At 42.3% G+C, this 19,715-nt stretch overlaps 1 protein-coding gene and 1 pseudogene across 2 annotated transcripts in view; both read left to right on the top strand.

Moving 5' to 3' along the window:
- Nucleotides 1-2,310: 2,310 nt before the first annotated feature.
- On the top strand, nt 2,311-3,212 carry LOC127684756 (40S ribosomal protein S2-like; annotated as a pseudogene).
- Nucleotides 3,213-16,757: 13,545 nt separating this feature from the next.
- Nucleotides 16,758-19,715, top strand: part of Upp2 (uridine phosphorylase 2) — a 33,991-nt gene continuing 31,033 nt past the window's right edge. Inside the window, exons 1-2 of one of the 2 annotated variants that reach the window (XM_052182507.1) lie at nt 16,761-16,822; nt 17,340-17,355. In XM_052182507.1, coding sequence (XP_052038467.1) covers nt 16,761-16,822; nt 17,340-17,355 — 78 coding nt within the window. Of the gene's footprint in view, nt 16,823-17,339; nt 17,356-19,715 lie in introns of both variants that reach the window. The other variant, XM_052182508.1, reaches the window with a different exon arrangement.

Here is a 19,715-nt window from a genome sequence, read left to right on the forward strand (position 1 = left end):
TGCTTCTTAATAGTCAAATTGTCATCACTCCTGTCTCTTCATGTGGCTCAGTCTTGGTAGTAAACTCCTTGTTCAAAACACTGGGTCACAATGGACTCTAAACTACCCAAGTTGCTATGTATGTTGGTGTCCTTTCTGCAGAACTTCATGCCCAGTCAAACAAGACACCTCTGCCTATGCTTACACGGATGTCAGACAGGACTTAAAATACATGTTCAGGTCTCTTGGCTTGAATGAAGTATTAATTATCCAGATTCATTTAATAGAGGAAATATCTTCATTTAATAGAAGGAAATAGATTACATAGAGTAATCTGATTTCCTCATAATGGAATACCACGTTAAATGTGGGTGAGTTAAATAAGGGGTTGGAGGCAGAACCCTAGCATTCTGATGCCAATCCAATGTTCTTTCTTTGCTGTCACATTAAATCTATTCAGGGGGAAAACCCTGTAGCAGTTACTTGCATATGACTTCATTAGATACTCACATTCTAGGGATGCTTGTTGGCGAAGAGGACGTTGAGCAGGTGTGAAGTAGAGCACCAAAGAGTCATGTTGTGGACCATCTACCCCCCATGAGACCTAGAGGGTCAGTTGTTGTATATTTAAATATCTACATTATAGGGTTGTTTATTAAGGGAATAAAGTCTCACATACAGGAAGCTACTATGATGATCACTAGACTAGAAAAACAAGCTAAATGAAAAAAATCATTAAATCATAACAATCCACTGGAATATAATAGTACACTCCTGTGATTACAGCATCTGGGAGGCAGAGTCAGGAGGATGCCAAAGCCTGCTTTGGGACTACTATCAAGATCCTTTTCCAAAAGAAAAAAAAAAAAACCCCACGATAAACCCATCTCCCTTTACTTAATTATGTTCCTCACATGTCCACACATTCATTTTAGGAGAGAGAGATTTCAAAATCCCTTTCTAGTGTTTTTCCCTGACCTGCCATTATTTCTGCTTCATCATAAAGACTTTGTGTCTTATAGCACAGTGTGGAATGTGTTTGAATGAGTCTAAAGGAGATGGGCTTCTCCATCGCTCCGTCATCCTTCCTTTGCACGGCCAGTGTGGATGAATGGAAAGTTAGCTGCATCTGGATTCATGTGCCCTCAGAGCCTCTCTCCTGCCTACCTGGCCCCATTGTCACAGAGTCACATAGGTTGTCCTGGGCTATAATCTTCTGTGATTGATGTCTGACTCTAAGGCTGAGATCTGTACAATGTTATAGACGTCTCTTTAACCTCTCAGCAGCCAGGGAAACTCTTGCAGGACACTTTAAGAGACTTGGATTCAATGTACCACAAAGAAGTTCCCATTTCTTCATTTGCATGTTTTTATTTTTATTTTGCATGTTTAATTTTAGGTAAAAGCCCGTGCTGAGATAATAAATGATATATGGAAGTAATGGCTTAGAAGAGATGGAAGGGCTCTTGCTGCTCTTCCAGAGGAACTGAGTTCAGTTCGCAGCACCTGCATCAGATGACTCACAGCCTGCTGCAACTCCAGCGCCCGGGATCCTACTCCATCTTCTAGACTCCATGGGCATCTGCACTCACATGCGTGCATGTGGACATACATGCACACAATTAACAATGAATCTTAATAAAAAGTAATAAATGACATTGAGGTAAAAGTTGATAGACTTTGTTTTGTTTCTATACTTAAGATATATTTTCTCCTGAGTAGTAATTATAATTTTCACTTTACAGGAAAAAAAATTTAAGTGTGGGACAATAATGCTGGTCCATCTGGCTTAAAAAGATTACCTTCTCAGTTGGCCACACTGCTTTAGCTAGGTTTGTCTATCATCGTAAACTGGTACAGCCCTCATGTGTATTAGAGTTGTGCTGGCTGTTTCCTGCTGCTTCTGGAGTCAGGATTGTAGTCTTTCTCTGAAGGCAATTACTTTCCATTTATTCATACACAGATTACACTCAAGAACAATGCATCATTTGCTGCATTGGCTGCCTGTTTTTATGTCTCGACGCTCTACACACTTTGAGTTTATTGACTCTATGGTCCTCTTTCCTAGCTAGCTTAACTGGATCAGGACTGACTAAAGCCTGGCAGTGGTTTTCCTGCCTTCAAACAGAATCATGACTTTCACCACAATGCCTGCCGTCTTGTGTTTTATCCATCAGACTGCGGGGGCATGAAGAAGAGAAAGAGGCAAACAAGTAGATGGTTAGAACGAGCATCTTTAGCCTTTGTGCCACTGGCCCCCTTCTCAGCCCACAGAGACTCTTAGGAGAGGACAGGGGCTTCTTCTTCTTTGGGGAAAACACGACATAGTGGATGACCCACCCCGGTGCAGCTGGAGGGCCTGGAGGACCCCGGGTACCAGGATTAGGCGGCTGCGGCAGCTTCCGCAGATGATTTGCCAGCGGTCGTAGGGGCTGGGGCCGTGGTCGAGGCCGCGGGGCTCATGGAGGTAAAGCTGAAGACAAAGAGTGGATACCCGGCACCAAGCTGGGCCGCCTGGTTAAGGACATGAAGATCAAGTCCGTGGAGATCTACCTGTTCTCCCTGCCCATGACAGAGTCTGAGATCATTGACTTCTTCCTGGGTGCATCCCTAAAGAATGAGGTTCTGAAAATCATGCCAGTGCAGAAGCAGACTCAGACTGGCCAGAGGACCAGGTTCAAGGCTTTCATCACTTTGGGGGACTACAACGGTTACATTGGTCTTGGTGTTAAGTGCTCCAAGGAGGTTGCCACTGCCATCCAAGGGGCCATCATCTTGGCCAAGATTTCCATTGTCCCTATCCAGAAAGACTTGTTCCTGGGGGTGGGATAGGGTGGGAGGGGACAAGATTCGCAAACCCCACACTGTTCCATGCAAGGGGACAGGCCGCTGTGGCTCTGTGCTAGTGAGTCTCATCCCTGCCCCCAGAGGCACTGGCATTGTCTCTGCGCCTATGCCCAAGAAGCTCCTGATGATGGCCGGTATAGACGACTGCTACACATCAGCCAGGGGCTGCACTGCCACCCTGGGCATCGTTGTCAAGGCCACCTTTGATGCCATCTCCAAGACCTACAGCTACCTGACCCCCCAACCTCTGGAAAGAGACTGTGTTTACCAAGTTTGCTTATCAGGAATTCAGGGACCATCTTGTAAAAGCCCATGCCAGAGTCTCTGTTCAGAGGACCCAGGCCCCACTGTGGCTACTACATAAGGGTTTTTATACAAGAAAATAAAGGAATTTAAGTATGTATTTTTTTAAGAAGAAAAAAGGAGAGGAGAGGAAAGTTGCACAAAAATTCTAGTTGTTTTGCCTCAATTTGTCTCAAAAACATATTTTATACCATTTCAAAACAGTATCTTAAAGACATTTGATTTAAAGTATTTTCAAGTAAAACTTATAAGAAAAAAAAAAGTGCTGTACCTGAGTCCTGCCGTGAAGTTTCTTTCCAGGGCCATCACTTTATGCACGGGTACAGACAGGGCTCAAGAGTGACCAGGAAAGCTACAGATAGTTGCATTCTGTAAATTAAATCCCGCAACACAGCAGAAATGTGTGAGATGCTTGTTTTGGAATAAGATGTTCATACAGCCAAAGCCTCCTCACATCAACTCTTTAGTGGCCAACAAAGACAGCACCAGTGTTCAATGCTTGATGAGAGTCAAGGCTTCATTCAAGAAAACCTTATATCCCGAATCACATTCTTTATACCGTATGGGTTTCTTCTCCCCAGCACAAAATCAGTTTAAAAGTTGCCTAACTATTCTTTTGCAGTGTTTTGTTTTGTTTCTTATCGAGCAGAACACACACAGCAGCTTGGCACACCGACACTTGGACAAGCATTTTAACAAACACAGGCGTGTGCAGAGTAGAGTTTCATGGAAGTTTGCTTTAGGGACTGAAAAAACATCAAGTGACACCATCGGCTATGAAGCCCAATCAATTGCATGAGCTGATGTTACCCTAACCCAGAGGAGATCAGACTTGAGTTAAGTCTTCACTTTCTATTTCTGGGGGGGCTGCAGGATGTAGACACTTGCTTTTTCCTGGTAGGAGGTGGTGGAGGGTCATGAAAGCCTTTTATTAAGCTAAATACTATCCTTGGATATTGTGTACATTATCGCTAGAGTGGCTTAAACATTCCAATCATGAGTCTTGAGATGTAAAGAAAACTTGTGGGCAAGTACTGATCAAAAAATGGTTTGCAGGGAATCCCTAGAGTCAATTGTCAGTCATGTGTGCCTACAGAATGGTAGTTGATGGCACTGCATTGTGTTAAAGTTCTCAGATAATGTCAGTGAGAAACAGGTGCTGCCTGGGAGAGGTCCTCAGCCTTTGGCGAAAGCAAACGACAAGTCAGTGTCTAGGCACACGTCACAAGCCACTGTGTCCTAGATCCCCATGAAGGAAGAAGAAGAGATTCACACAAACATTACAGCTAAAACCAGGAAGCAATGCCCAGTGGAGAGGGGGAAGCCACAAGAGAAAAATGAGCACAAGCAAGAATAAGGTAATTAAATAGTGTGAGACAAGTTAGGGATTATCTATGTTTAAAATGATAGACAGCGGGACTTCCAGTCAGATGGGGCACTAGAAACCATGTCACAGTGAGACTGGTGATAGGCCAAGAATCAAAGGGAGCAGGAATATTTTATCACTCCATGCACTACTTCACTAACCCATGCATGGACCTGGTCAACAACCCAGACTGTAAGACCATCGGACCCACTGATTTCTTCCACATCGGACTGCACCTGCTGCTGCGATTATAACCACTAACAGTAACCGCCTCCACCCCAGTGGGGTTTTCCTCTGATCCAACCAGTCAAACTAGGCTAAAAGACTCCGGTTAGGACATCTACAAAATCAGGGCAGTAAAGGTTTCATAGAAGGGGTTCCCAGTGCTACCAGGGTCACCATCAGTACAAGGTAAAGCTGTGGGTACTAAGCCAACTTGATCTACATAATAAACTCTAGCTGGAGAGACATAACAAGGCCCTGTTTCAAAACCAACCTAAACCAGAGTCAAACTCAGTATTATAGCTTTGGTGTGCAGCGGTCCTTGACTCTCATGGATTCAAGGTTTGGTCACTCTCCTCTGGCTCTGTCGGGAGGTAGCAGGAACAACAGGGAGACTGGAACAGGAAGTGTTCTTCAAGTATGTGTGGTGGGGACACCAGTTCGTCCTCTCTCTTCCCTTCCCTGCTGCCACAAGGTGAATGGTTTTGTCCTGCGGGATTCCCACCACGTGAGCCTCCTACATCTCCAGAGCATCGGCCATGTGACTCTGAATGAAAACCTCCACAGTGTGGAGCCAAAATAAATATTTTCCCTTAAGCCGTTTCTCATGGGTATTTTGACATTGTGGTGGAGTGCTGACTAATTCAAAGTGCAAGGGCAGGAACACCTGGCACTGTCTTATTTTTCCCCATTTTCTTGATTAAATTGGTGACATAATCAGAAAGGGCAGGACAGGACAGCTGTTTATGAGGAGAGGGCTCTGTAGGACACTGCATAATTAACTGGAATAATCATCAAGAGTGTGGCTTCGATTTGGCACAGCTAGGTTAGTTACAACTAGAAAATGAGTGAAGGTGGATAGTCCAGGTAATGTCCTCAGCTTGTAGCAAAGAGGCAAATAGAATACACTAGATAAGGCACTAACAGGACAGGCCGAAGTGACTTAGTCGATATCTACTGTCACCTGAGAACCTGCCCTGGGCTCCATAGTTAGGAGAGAATCTGTTGTAAAAATTGAGCAACCAACCACAGAGGCTCGGTGATCTATAAGCCAGAAAGCCTTGTCCTGCTGTATCCCCCGAGTGAGGGAAGACTTGGAGAGGCGATGTAGAGAGCCAGGGGTGGGGTGGGGGTGAGGGGTGGAGTGGGGGGGAGGGGTGGATAGTGATAGGCTCAAGGGTGACCGGAGGCTGGATCAGGCTGGGAAGCACGTGATGAGATGAACCTCTGCTCTTGAGGTTTGAGAATTGCTCTCCTAAGTTGAGAATAAACCTGGAGTTCGATAACTCTGAGGCCAGGAGGTAGATCAATATTTTTAGTCTATCTGTCCAAAGACTCTGATGTTGTAGGGATACCTGTGTTGGTATCGCCTTAGTTGGGTGTTAATACTCATGAGGTCTGGATGGTATGAAGGTAGGTCCTCTTGCTGTGCTGCTCTTAGTGATACTCAGGCTGCCCACATCCCCAACACACCAGGAGACACCCCATCAGCTAAGCATTGGCCATCCCATCCAGAATGGCCTGGACAGTATCGGAGGTGGGGAGAGTCTGTCCAGACACAGATGGCCAAGCTAACTCGGCCAGATGAGGCTCCAGACAACACGAAGGGGGAAACTCCAGCTGGGATGACAGGCATGGCAGGCGCAGACACAGTCCTCCTCAACCAAAACCAAAGGAAAGACAAGGCTCCCCAGGTCCTGCTGAGCCCTGACTCCATGAGCATCGCTGTGGCCTCCACCTCCTAAGGACACAGAGCAACTGCTCTGGTACTTCATTTCCTCCCCTACATATTTAGCAGGGATTTTACAGTTTTTGTGATTTTATTGTTCACATTCGTATGTTCATCTAATGTGTTTACACACTTCCTTACATGTTTCTGGTAACATGTTTTCTTTTCCTTTGCTTCATTATTTTTGTTTTTCTATCCTGTGTTTTGTCTTTGCCTCTGATAAGTTTAATAGTATTATCATCTTATCTTACTGGCTTTAAAAAATTTACATGTTTGTTTTACTCCTGACATTTACAAATTCTGTTTTTGAACTTTTTCAGTATTGTAAAATCTCCCCTCTACTTCCTAATTCTCTACTTCCCTTCTTTTCCCTTTATCAATTTAGCTTTGTTTCTCCTTTTTAAAAACTCCTCCTTTCTGTATCTTATGCATTTACTGTTTTCCAAACTTACCCTAAATCCACTCCTTTCTGTAGACAGACAGACAGACAAACAGCCATAGCCACAGCTGGCCTTGAACCAGTGACTTTTTATGCCCTAGCTTCTCATGTGTTAGGATTAAAGTTTCTGACATTACAACCAGCATCATAGTATTTTTGAATGTATTACATGCAGATGAAAGATGGAATTTTTTGTTATTATGCACAGGGTCTTACTATGTAGTCTAGTCTTTGCCGTCCTGGTATTCACTGAGGAGATTAGGGTGGCCTCAATTCATAGGCCTCTGCCTCCTGAGTACTAGGACTAAATGTGTGTGCCACCACACCCAGCCCAAAGGTAGTATTTGAAAACCCAGCCTGTACATTGCTCATTGGATAAATTCCTAAAAAATATTGACAGAAAATGCTTGAAAGTACAGAACAAAATACACACCCAACAAAAGATTAGTGTGCAACATACACAAAGAATTACTAGTGAGTAGGTCAAAGATGAAAAGTCAAAAGACACACAGACGACATGTGGGTAAATCACAAAGAAGGAACTTAACTACATACCAGACATTCATAAAAATATTTAACCCTGGGCTGGAGAGATGGCTCAGTGGTTAAGAGCACTGACTGCTCGTCCAGAGGTCCTGAGCTCAATTCCCAGCAACCACATGGTGGCTCACAACCATCTGTAGTAGAATCTGATGCCCTCTTCTGGTATGTCTGAAGAGAGTGACAGTGTATGCACATACATAAAATAAGTAAATAAATCTTAAAAAAAAATTAACCTTAGTAATAGTTAAGGAACTATAGAATATATCCAATACAACAGCCACGTTGGCAAGACAATTATGTGGCTTACAATACCAGATTTAGTGGCAAGAATATGGAAAACTAGAAAATCACGCATGATTGGCAGAAATGGATCTTGGCAAATCATTATGTAGGGTAGTGTCATAATATCTAATTCAAACTGTTTACATATCAGCTTATGACCATGTGTACTAGTGAAACTCATGTAAACATGCAAATATGTATACATGTATTTATGTGTAAATATGGATGTTTGCAGGAAAACCTTAATGCAGCACAAAAGAGCAAATTGTAGAACATAGGTATATACACATTCACACTCATACACACTTGCATACACACACACACACACACACACACACACGCACATACACGCACACGCACACACACACACACACACACACACACACACACACACACACACACAGCATCTCTAGCTTAAAGATGTGAAGTCTGAGGTGCTCCAAAGTCTGTAACTTTTTGATCATGGACATGTCAGGCCATAGATGATAGGATATATATCTAACTTCTGGTGGATCATGTTTTGGTCCATGTATAAATTACTTAAAATGTTGAATACAGGTACTTTCAGGCTAGGTGTATATGAAACATCAATCAACTTTGTGTTTGTGCTTGGGTCCTATACCTATGAATATCTCATTATTCATACATAAAGACTTTAAAATCTGAAAGAAATTCTAATTTTGAAACACTTCTCTTACCTGGACTTTGGGATAAAAGACACTCAATATATATATTAGCACCTGTAATGTTTTATGAGATGTTATAGTTAATACATAATATCTACACAGAAATCTTAAATCTCCTTGTGAAATTATAAGTAAATACTAAAAAGTAATTTTCAATCCCATCTCATATGGTCGCCAACAAAATCCCTCCTTTCAATAGATACCTATGAAGTATCTATCTCCTTTTGTTTTAGATATTTTATAACTGGACATTTTCAATGTAGGGTGCACACATAGGAACACCAGTAATGACTGAAGGGACAAAAAATAAAAAGCAAACCAAGACGAAGTGCTAAAATGTAGATATCAGTGAAAATCAGGATATAACCAGACAAACCACTGACAGAAACAGAAACCCAGCCATGGTTGTGTAACAAAGGGCTCTACCTCCTTAGGAAAGAATTAATGTTTAGCCACCACTTGGAGTCACTAGTGGGGAGAACGCCATAAAACACGTTATTCTCAAAGCCAAATTAGGATCAATTGGCTTTGGAATGTCATAACCCCGTGGCGTTAGTTGTGCTGAGCAGTAACAACACAAATCTAAATTGTGTGTTTGAGGTTACTATGGGGGAATAGGGGGAGGGAAGAGGGCTTATGGGACTTTCGGGGAGTGGGGAACCAGAAAAGGGGAAATCATTTGAAATGTAAATAAAAAATATATTGAATAAAAAAAAAAGAAAAAAAGAAAAAAGAAAATTGGCCCCCTCTCTTCGATGACTGTGGTTAACTGGCTTACAGGTTCCTTCCCACCCCAAGGCTGACTGCCCAGGACACTGAATGTTCCTGTATGCATCATTGAAAAACAAACACAGGCTCAGGTCACTGGAAAGGTGAGGACAGCCAGCAAGCTGGTGAGGAGGTCATAGAAACAACCTCCGGCTCTGTGTCTCTAACTCACCTCTGTGTCCTGCCGAGGAGAACAGCACAAGCCGCAGGTGGTGTGCTGAACCAGGCCGGCTTTTGACAACATCTTAGGGAAGTGGTGCTTTTGACGTGACCTAAACATCAGGTGCTTAAATTTTAACTTGAAGGTCGAGTTAAAACCTGGCCAGTAAGCTGATTTTTCAAGTCAGCTCTCCAAACAGGCCTTCCTTTCAGTGGGGGTGGTTTTCTCCTCGGTGCCTACAGAACACATATCCATTTTAGCCCAGCCATGGCTTCTTTTTCTGTAAAGGAGTGAAATTAATTCTTATAACTCTCAGGGTAAAAGGTTGAAGAGATTAACCCAAAATTCAGATCCTATTTTACCTTGAAGACCCCGAGCAAATTCCTGTCTGTTGTGGTGTCCTTGGACTCTTGTCCTTGTCGGGCTGTACTGTGTACAAGGTGTTCCTGGTTAAGTGGGTGGGGCTTCTGTGAGTTTGCATTATTATCGGAACGCTGATCTCCATCACCTCGTTCCTTACTCTGAGCTTTAGCTTCCTAACTGAAAGCTGGGGAAATAATAACAGTCATTTCACTGGCATAAGTGTGGTGTGGCACAGAAACTGCCTAGCCCTGTTCAGCCCGAAGGGGGGAGCGGGATCTGATGCAGGCACCGATGTCACACATTCTTCTGACTATTTCATCTCCTCTCCCTCGTCCTTCAGATTTCCATTCTAGATTGAATGTGGTTATTATTTTTGAAAGCAGTTATTTTGAGCTTAGTGAAAAGCTTTCAATTTGATTCCCTACTGCTATTGATTTAAAATACCATGCTTGTTTTGGGAAGATTAACTTTTTCATTTTTCTTTTCTTTTCTTTCCTTTTTCTTCTGTTTTTTTTTTTTTTTTTTTTTTTTTTTTTTTTTTTTTTTTTTTTTTACTCCAGTCTGATATCCTGTGCTTAGTGAGAAACATAGCAATTCTAAAAATGAAAACCCAACTTATTCAGAAGCCTAGCATTTTCAGTCTTAAAGAACTCTGTTGACCATGCCATATAGGGCTATAGTGTCATTGAGTTTTGAGTTGTCTGTTGACTCCCTGTGGTACTGTGTTTGCATTCAAGTCATCCATTAGAGAATAGGAATCTTAAAAATATATATTTATCTTTATATTCTGTGCATGAGTGTTTGCCTGAATGTGTGTGGGGTTGTGTCCACAGAGGCCACCTGTGTCAGATCCTCTGGACCTGGAATTACAAGTCTTGAACTACCATGTGGAGACTGGGTATTGAATCTGGGTCTTCTTCGAAAGCAACAAGTGTTCTTATCTGCTGAGCCATCTCTCCAGCCCTGAGCACAAGATAGAAGTTTGGCCACACTCTGTATCATATTCCTAGTAAGAAAACCCAGGGTGTAAATAACACTCTTCATTTGGATGCCGCCGGAAGAACAAGCTTTTCCTCTCACTTCTCAGCTCCAAGTGTAGTTGACCGTATTTTCATCACTCTGACCGCAATATCTGATATAAACAACTCAAGAAAAGAAGTATTTATTCTGCTGTTTCCATGAATCATGCTAGGAAAAGCAACGACACCAGCTCCATTCATGACGGTGAGAGCGTATTGCAAAGGTGGCTCAGAATTAGCACATGAAGCACAAAGCACATCTGGAAAGGGGGTGGGGTGGTCAGGCTACATAACTACATAATCTACGAAGTTCCATCCCAGTGACCTGCTTCTCCCAGCTAGGCCTCCCCTACTGAACGTTCCCATCGCCATGTCCTACAGAAAGCGGCACCAGTTGGAGACTGACCATTTGAAACATGAGCCTGAAAAGCACATTTTGGATTCAAAACGGAATATCCCTTCCCTAGCTTTCAAAGGCTCGTGGTCATCCCATAAGATAAAAAGCATTTAAACACAGCTTTAGGAGCCCTACCCCAAACCTAAGAGTTTCAAGGCTGTTTAAATGTCAAAGTTCAAGTTTTCATCTAGGGCTCAAGGCCAACTCTACGTCTGTGAGCCTGTGTAAAGTAGAAAATGAGGAGGTGTGTTTTTCTAATATAGAATGCCACGGAGTAAACATTCTTATTCTAAAATGAAGGAACAGGAACATTGCAAGGGAAGGTTGCACCAATGCAAGACCAAGACCTAAAAAGGAAAACGTTACATCCTATAGCTTCCCTGTCTATCATCCTGGGAGTGTGACAATGTCATGTGAGCTCCAATAGGCTTGAATGGCTCTATATAGCCTTGCTTCTTGCAGTCTTCATAGCCTGTCTCCACTTAGTCTCTGGAGACTGCTAACTAGAAACTAGAAAGAACTCAGAGCGATGGAGGAAATTGACCCATGCGGGTGGAGTCGGGGGTGGGGGAGTCAAAAGGGACCTCACCTCCTAATTTGAAAGAGAGCAAACAGGAGAAGCACAAGACTTCCTGTTTCATTCCAAGGGATGAACTTCTAGGGAGACGGAGCAATGCATGTCCAAGTTGGCATACCTTAGCCTGGGCACCTAAGTTCTAAAGAATCACATAGTCAGAATTATTCACAATGCAACTCCTTTGACAGCCCAAAATTTCTCTATTTGTTTCCTTTGTGTCACGGTGATCACAATGCCTGGCCAAAATAACTAATGGGACAAAGATTTGTATGGGCTTGTGGTTTCAAAGAGTTTCTGTGTTGTGCTTGAAAAGAGTCATTGGCGGGCTCCTTCCACCTGGCTCTGGAATGCAAGGAGCTCTCTACTGAGCTCAGCCATGTTTAGCCCATTCAGGAAACACACCACTGTCCATTAAGGCAGTGATTCTCAACCCCTGGGTTGTGACCCTTTAGGTGGCAAAATACCCAAAGTGGAAGTTTCTGGTTGTGTCATGTGATACAGACTCATGTGCTGTTCTGCTGAGGCAAGACCTGTGAGAGGGCATGTGATGTTTGGAGAGAGTATAAATAGAACTTAACAGACAGTGACAGAGCACTTGCATACCCTTCATTGGTCTTGAGAACATGACAGACTCCTGGCATCCTGGTTGGTCCTGGTCATTGCTGCTAACTCCTGTCATTTCGGTGGACGCCTGGTGGTTTCTGCTGTATTATGCCACCACTGCTGATTTGTGTTTGGTATTGTAATACTACTGAACTGGACTGTTGGTATCCTGATTAATGGAGATTGGAATTGCCCAAAAGAACTACTTCTAAACATGTCCACATCCCCTTGTTCTATTTACCATCTTTTCTTCCTTGCATTTGGACTAGAAGTGGAGTGAAAGTATTTGAGAACCCTTGTTAAAAGTATTTTTTTTAAAAGTCTAAGCCTACGTGACCCTTTCACATGGGTCAAATTTCAGATATCCTGCATATCAGATGTTTACAATATAATTCATAACAGTAACAAAATTGCAGTTATGAAGTAGCAATGAAAATAATTTTATGGTTGCGGTCACCACAACATGAGGAACTGTATTAAAGGGCTGTAGCATTAGGAAGGTTGAAAGCCATTGCATTAAGGCTAGCCACCCTAACTGTCTCTCAGAACCCATAAACTACATGCAAGGAACCCCAGAGTCCTCAATAAAAACCCTGCAGACAATGTTGACTTGCCATCTGACAAAAGAACCAAAGAATGGTAAAAGAGCCTTCTTCCTGATGGCTAAAACCAAGGAAATTCCTTCATACACACATCACTTCATTGGGTCAACTTGAAGAGGATTAGTAGGCAGAGGGAAGCCAGATATGATTTGGACTTCTCTTAAAGAAAGTGAGCAGGAAGTTTATAGCCACTGCTCCCTGCCCTGACTCCCAGAAGGGTGAGAAATGGTGAGAAAGTCTAACTGAGTAATAGAAAAGAAGGCATCTTTGGGAGGTTTTGCACATAGCACCAATAAAATGCATTATCAAAGGAGTTAGGTGCTATTCATTAAGTGTGACTATTGCAAGTGCATTACAGTCAGTGAAACCTTGTTTGGGCACTCAATTTTTGAAATTTGATTTTCAAAAGAGGCCACTAGTGCCGTTCTGTTGCAAATATTTGGCCATGAAAACCATGTAGCACTACTAATAGGGCTTCTGGAGTTTCTAAAGAAAAATAATGTCTAACATTTCACTGCAATGAATCTACAATAAAAAGGAGAGAACTGGGCATGGGTTAGGAAAGGAAGACCAAAAGATCAGGAAGGCTGACCTTTTGAGCCAAGAGTCACTGTCAATACAGTTGCCACATGTGCTTTGACAAACTTGAGGAAGGTAGAAACTTGGGTCTTCTCCATAGATAACATATTAGTCCAAAGAAATAAGAGAAGTAAGAACTGTCTTACTTGTGCCTTTACCTGCAGCACTTCCTAGACTTCTTGGGCATGGTATATGCTCAGTTGATAATACTGAATGAAGGCAAAACTGTAAATAAACTGTGCAGCAACAGAGTGGATAGACTAAGGTGTTTTTTTAGAGTTCCTGTAGGCTAGTAACAGGCCAGTAGGGGAATCTGGTTTGAAAGGGGACGTTCTCATTGTTGCCCCATGCCTGCCCTTAACCACTCATCCCGAAGAAGGAAAACAGGACTGGGGGGTAGTATTTCACTATCACGAGGGGCATGGGTACCAGTGCATGCATGCCTGTCAGGGACGTTGTTCCTAGAACAGAGATAGCTTGCTGAAGGCCACCATCGGCCTGCATAACCAGGCCAGGTACCTTGAAGAGAAGCATCCTGAGGATTGTGTCTCAGTGCAGATAAAATATATTAACTAAAAGAGTTAAGGTGACTGTTATCAGGAGTGAATATTGAAAGTGTTTTGACATTTGACTTCTAAAATACCAGCGTGCTGAAAGAAAAAAAAAATAAAGGTCATTAGAGTTGTTTTGTTGCAAATACTTAGAAGTAAAAACCATTTAGTACTAACATTAAACTAACATTGAGCTTGAAAAGCAAACTGCTCTTCAGAGCAACAGAACACCGCTGTAGGAGGTAGGTAGGCAGGATTTTAACTCCACGTGTCTTTAGCTCCTGGACTCAGTAGAAACTGCAGCCATAGAGAAGAGACCAAACAAAAGTCATCAAGATGAACATCAGTCGTTTGAAGGCAGAACTAAGCCAAGGAGAAAACAGTCTTGGGTGCAGGATCCTCAGGGGCTGGCACTGGAGGAAGGCTGGAAGACTCGTCTCACTGCAGCTCCAACACTGCAGAGCGGGACTCTGGTGGAGTTAAGGCAGGGCCTTCCTGATCTGTGCTGTAAGAAGTCATAAAGCTTTTCTGGAACACAGCCCATGTTTGCAAACACCCAGGGGGCTGGGCCAGAGCTGACCTTTGGCATGCTCTCCCGAAACAAAACTTTCCCCCAATTCCTGTTAGGGCTTCAGGTAACAGCTCACTGTAAGAGTTTGAATTAGTTTTTAGAAGAGAGAAATCAGGAGAGAATGATTTCAGATTCCTCACAAGATATCACCTGATCTTGGCGTTTAGATCCTCCAACTCTATTCTAAACATCCCTTACATGGTGAATACCGGTCTTAATGCCCAAGGCAGGGAAAAGTTGTTATATGGGGTACACAGACTTTAGCTTGTCCTCTCTGACATTGTTAGTGACCAGGATCATTGGTTGACAGAATCTGCATTGGAGACAGACATGTTAATTACCCAAATTTGCTCGCTGAGATAATTAATTACATAATAACTAATTAGCTAGCACTTTCAACCTGTCATGAGCAGTCATAAATGCCAGATGCAATTTGGTGGTCTTCTTCTTTATGTTCTAAAGATAAACGGAGAGATATGGCATATATACAACCAATTAATAGCCTGGTAACAGTCGATGTCAATGTTTTCAGTGACTGTTGGCAAAGGGAAGCAGGTAGACCAGCTTGCAGGGTCAAGAGCCTTGAGGGGTTCACATAATTATAAGCTCCAGGCATGAGTCAAGGTCCCAAGTTTGAAGCTAACACTCATGCCCGGAGTAATTTTGCCTTGTACCTATCATTACCTTTTCTAAGGCAACTTTCATAATGGTTTTTGGATAATTTAGGTAAAATTATAAATGCCAGATGGACAAGTGTCATGGTTTAGGCTACCTTGGTTATTTCCCAGCATGCATTTGCCTTCCCATTCTGAAAACGTTGCTAGCTATCTACAGCGAACCAAACGAAGCCAAATCCATGGTTTTCAGCAGAAAGTGGGGGGACCTACACCCGAAGTTAAGAACCAGAGTATTTTCTCCTTGGCTGTAATGCACATTCTTAAACAGAAATCCACACACGTCAGGAAGTGCCACCATACACCCGCTTCTTTTTTAGCACTTGAGAATATTTTAACTTCAGATTTGCTTAATGATGCTAATGTTCTCAAAGCTCATCTTCATGTGGGATGTCAGTGGACATGAACCAGGAAAGAAAGGATCATGATGAAGCAGATTTCCTCACTCCAGAATGAAATACACTGGAAAACACAGAGAATCCATAATTTTTCTCCCTCATTTCTTCCCTCCCTCCTTCCACCATACTTCCCTCCCCCTTCCTTTTTTCCTACCTTCTTTCCTTCCTTCCTTCTTTATTTCTGAGGCAGGGATTGCTTTATTCCCATATATGTTGTAGAACTCTGTAAACTAGGCTGCCCTCAACTTCCAGCAACTCTCCTGTCCCGACTCCTAAGTGCTAGAATAGCAGCCCCGCACAACCCCACAGGCTACCAATTAACAGATTTCCTTTTATAAAAATACCATGTCTTCTGAAACTATTAAGCTATAACTCTATTCTACCTTCACTGACACCCAGAGACATGGGTTAGTAGATGGTACAGTCAACCTAGTATTTAGTTAAATAGAGAGGCCTCAGGAAACCAGCTTTGTTTAATCATCAGACCTTCTGTGTGAGCTCAGATGGGCAAAGTTCAGACAAAGGAACCTTTCTGAGGTCCTGACTTTGGATGGTCTCCTAACTAGTAATCACAAGGAACAAAAAACAAATTGACAAGTAGTGGGGCAGGATGGGAAAACGAAACATTTGAGAACTGAAAGTTCTCGCAAGTACTGGGCACATTTTTGATGAGGTTAGCATAGGATCTGAAAGCCAGCTTGTGTTCATGCACAGTTGTCTCAAAGCAAATAAGCCTGGGAGTCACACTTACCTTACTTTGGGACCAAGGTCACATGCCCTGGACAGGTGCTGTGATCAAAGTTAACAAGCTAACCAACCTGGTCAAAGAGAAAGGATACCACACCTTCCGAGGGAGCCTATCTTCTTGGGGAATGATTCCCTAAAAGCTGGGATGAATATAAAAAGCCATCCAGGGACAGTATTTTGACATTGTCAGAGGAGTTCAAAATACTCAGGGAAGATTTTAGAGAAAATTTTGGAGAGAAACCTAAGTTTGAAGGGTAGGTGTATTCTGACTTGAAGCTGCATCACTGTGATTAGCTCTATAATTTAACAGCAGGTCCTAATATTGCTTTTTCCTGCTATCTGCCCACTGCAGAGCATGGCTTCCATTTTGCCTGCTTCTAATAGATCCATGAGGCCTGACAAGAATGCATATGAGAGGTGAGTAATTCTAATCTTTATTGTTTCAGTTAGATAAGTGTCCCTTGGATTTTATTTTAAATGTATGTATTCCAATACTATTCATAATACAAATCCACAGCAGAAAAAGAGAGAGAGAGAGAGAGCACTGAAAATGTTCATTCATTCTTTGCTTCTTATGGAGTTGGCAAGTTGGTTCATGTAAGAACACAGAGCAGAGATAAAGTCCTTGCTGAGCAGGCCTGACCACCTGAGTTCACTCCCCAGAACCCGGAGACAGGTGGAAGGAGGAAACGGACTCCAGAGGATGAAATTGTCCTCTGACCTCCATGTGCATCCTGGCATGTCCACCTCCTCACAACTTTGTGAGAGAACATGATAAACAAACACACACACACAGAGTGATAATAAAGAAAAAATGAGGGGGGGGGGGAAGATAAAGAAAGTAGGTCAAAAGAACTTAACAAAAACCGTGAGAACTTTAACCAAGTCACAGGAGCAGACAAATTCAAAGCACAGCCAGGAATTCACTGTGGAGTCCAGGGCCCTGGGCTGTACCTGAGAAATAATGAAAGGGCCCCGTGGTGCCCACGGCACGTTAACTGTGTTGAGTGTGTCGAGGGGTAATTTCATATGCTTCATGATGGACGGACTTGACAGAATCGACTTCTGAAATACCGTGAATGTTATTCATTTCAAAGGTAGACATAAATCTGCCCAAGCTGCCTGCAAATTAAACTCTAATTTCTGCCTCCGGTTAACAGAACATAATAGAGCATTAGTCTTCATGAGGCTTAAGGAAGTTTTATAAATTCCCTCTGATTCGCTGAGAATTGTGGGAAATGTCTTGCCATGACGTCAGCGTACAGTCAGTGCTCCACTCCCAGGCTCAAACAGACCCCTTCATTCCTTCAGGGAAGCCAAGGAGAGATGGAGAAATATACAAGCGAAGGCAAAGGAACATGGAAAGCCTCCCAGCTAGCACTTTCCTTTGGTGATGTAGAGCACTGGTTAGGAAAAAGAATAAAAAGGGGCTTTAGGCATGGAGAGATGGCTCAGCAGTTAAAAGCACTGACTGCGTTCTTGAGGATCTGAGTTCAATTCCCAGCAACCACACAGTGGCTCACAACCATCTATAAAGGGATCCGATGTCCTCTTCTGGTGTGTCTGAAGACAGATACAGTGTATTCATAAAATACAACAAATAACTCTTTTAAAAAAGATTTGCAGAGGAAACAGTATGTATGAGTCTATTTAGTGGTAGAGAAGGAGATTATTAGAAAGAGAAAAGTGTTGGAAGAGCCAGGTTCACACTGGTTTGAATTTGGCATGAAGTCTCAGGCAAGCCTTTCCTCAAAGATTCTTAAGATGTTAATTTGTTTTTAGTTGAAAGTCTGTATTTATGAGGTATGGTGTGTTGGTGGGTTTTTGTTTGTGTGTTTGTTTGTTTGGTTGGTTGGTTGGTTGGTTTATGGTGTTCTGGACTGAAGCAAAGGCATGCTAAATCTATCTCTGATCTATATCCTCAACCCATTGAGAGGTTTTGAACTGTGTGCGTGTTGTAGAAAATTCTATTGATCTAGATAATATATCCATCACTGCAACAATATCTCATTGTTTGGTGATAAGATTGTTCAAATCTATTTTAAAGAAGTTGGAAGTATATGCGTATCACCTGTGGTTACCAGACAAGGTAGTATAGCTCATTCACTGAAGGCAAAGCTGCTTCAGTGGAAGTGTTCTCTTAGACCATCTCTTTCCCGCACCATCCTGGTGCCTGGTCTTTAATATCCACCACTCTTGGTTTCAGTTAGAGCAACAGTTTTAGAGTCAATACAAAGGAGAGGTAGCATAGTATTTGTCTTTCTGGGATGTTGTTATCCTTAGCATACTCTGAGTTCCATCCACATCACAACTAACAGAATATTCTTCTTTATAAAATCTGAGAGGCCAGTGAGATGGTTCAGTGTGTAAACACTTGACACTAAGCCGGGTGACTTAAGTTGGCTCCTTAGGAGCCACAAGCTGCCCTCTGACTTCCACACGTGTTGTCGTGCTGTGATAAAGTCCAAATTGCATTGCATTTTAAATATATATTAATAAACCTATATTTATAATATATACAAATATGTAAGTAAATATAGTTCACTATTATATATAGTGCTATAATCAACATGGGAGTGCAGACATCACACTGACACACCAATCTCTAGTTTTTAAAAAAAAGATTTATATATTTTTATGTCTATTAGTGCTCTATCTGAATGTACACCTGCATGCCAGAAGAGGGCATCAGACCACATTACAGATGGTTGGGAACTACCATGTGGTGCATGGGAATCAAACTCAGGACCTCTGGAAGAGCAGTCATGGCCTTTAACCTTTGAACCATCTCTCCAGCCACTCCCCCACCTCAATTACTTTGATTACATAACAAAAATTGAACTTTCTGTAACATGATAGTTCTATTTTAGTCTCACCCCCAATATTTTCTTAGACTAGTTATATTAATTTATACTTCCACCAGTAGTATACAAGCTTTCTCTTGTCTCTAGCCCTCATCAATATCTATTATCACTGGCCTTTGATAATACTAATTCTAACGGGTGTGAAGAGATTCCTTATTGTGTTTAAATGTTCATTTCCCTAGTGATTAGTGATATTGAATAATTTAAATATATTTGTGGGATGTTTGGATCTTTGAGAACATCTGTCCTAATCTTTAGGCTGTACTCAACCATATTCTACTTCCTACCTATTATATTATTTAGCTTGGATAATAGAATCCTGTCAGATGTATAGTTTGCAAATACTTTCTCCCAGCTCATGAATTGTCTCTTTACCATATGAGTTTAGTTTGGTACAATCCCCTTTGTTTGTTTGTTTGTCTGTTTGTCTTTTCTTGTGGAATCCA

The sequence above is a fragment of the Apodemus sylvaticus genome, chromosome 5 (genome assembly GCF_947179515.1).
Source record: "Apodemus sylvaticus chromosome 5, mApoSyl1.1, whole genome shotgun sequence".
Classification (NCBI taxonomy): Eukaryota; Metazoa; Chordata; class Mammalia; order Rodentia; family Muridae; genus Apodemus; species Apodemus sylvaticus.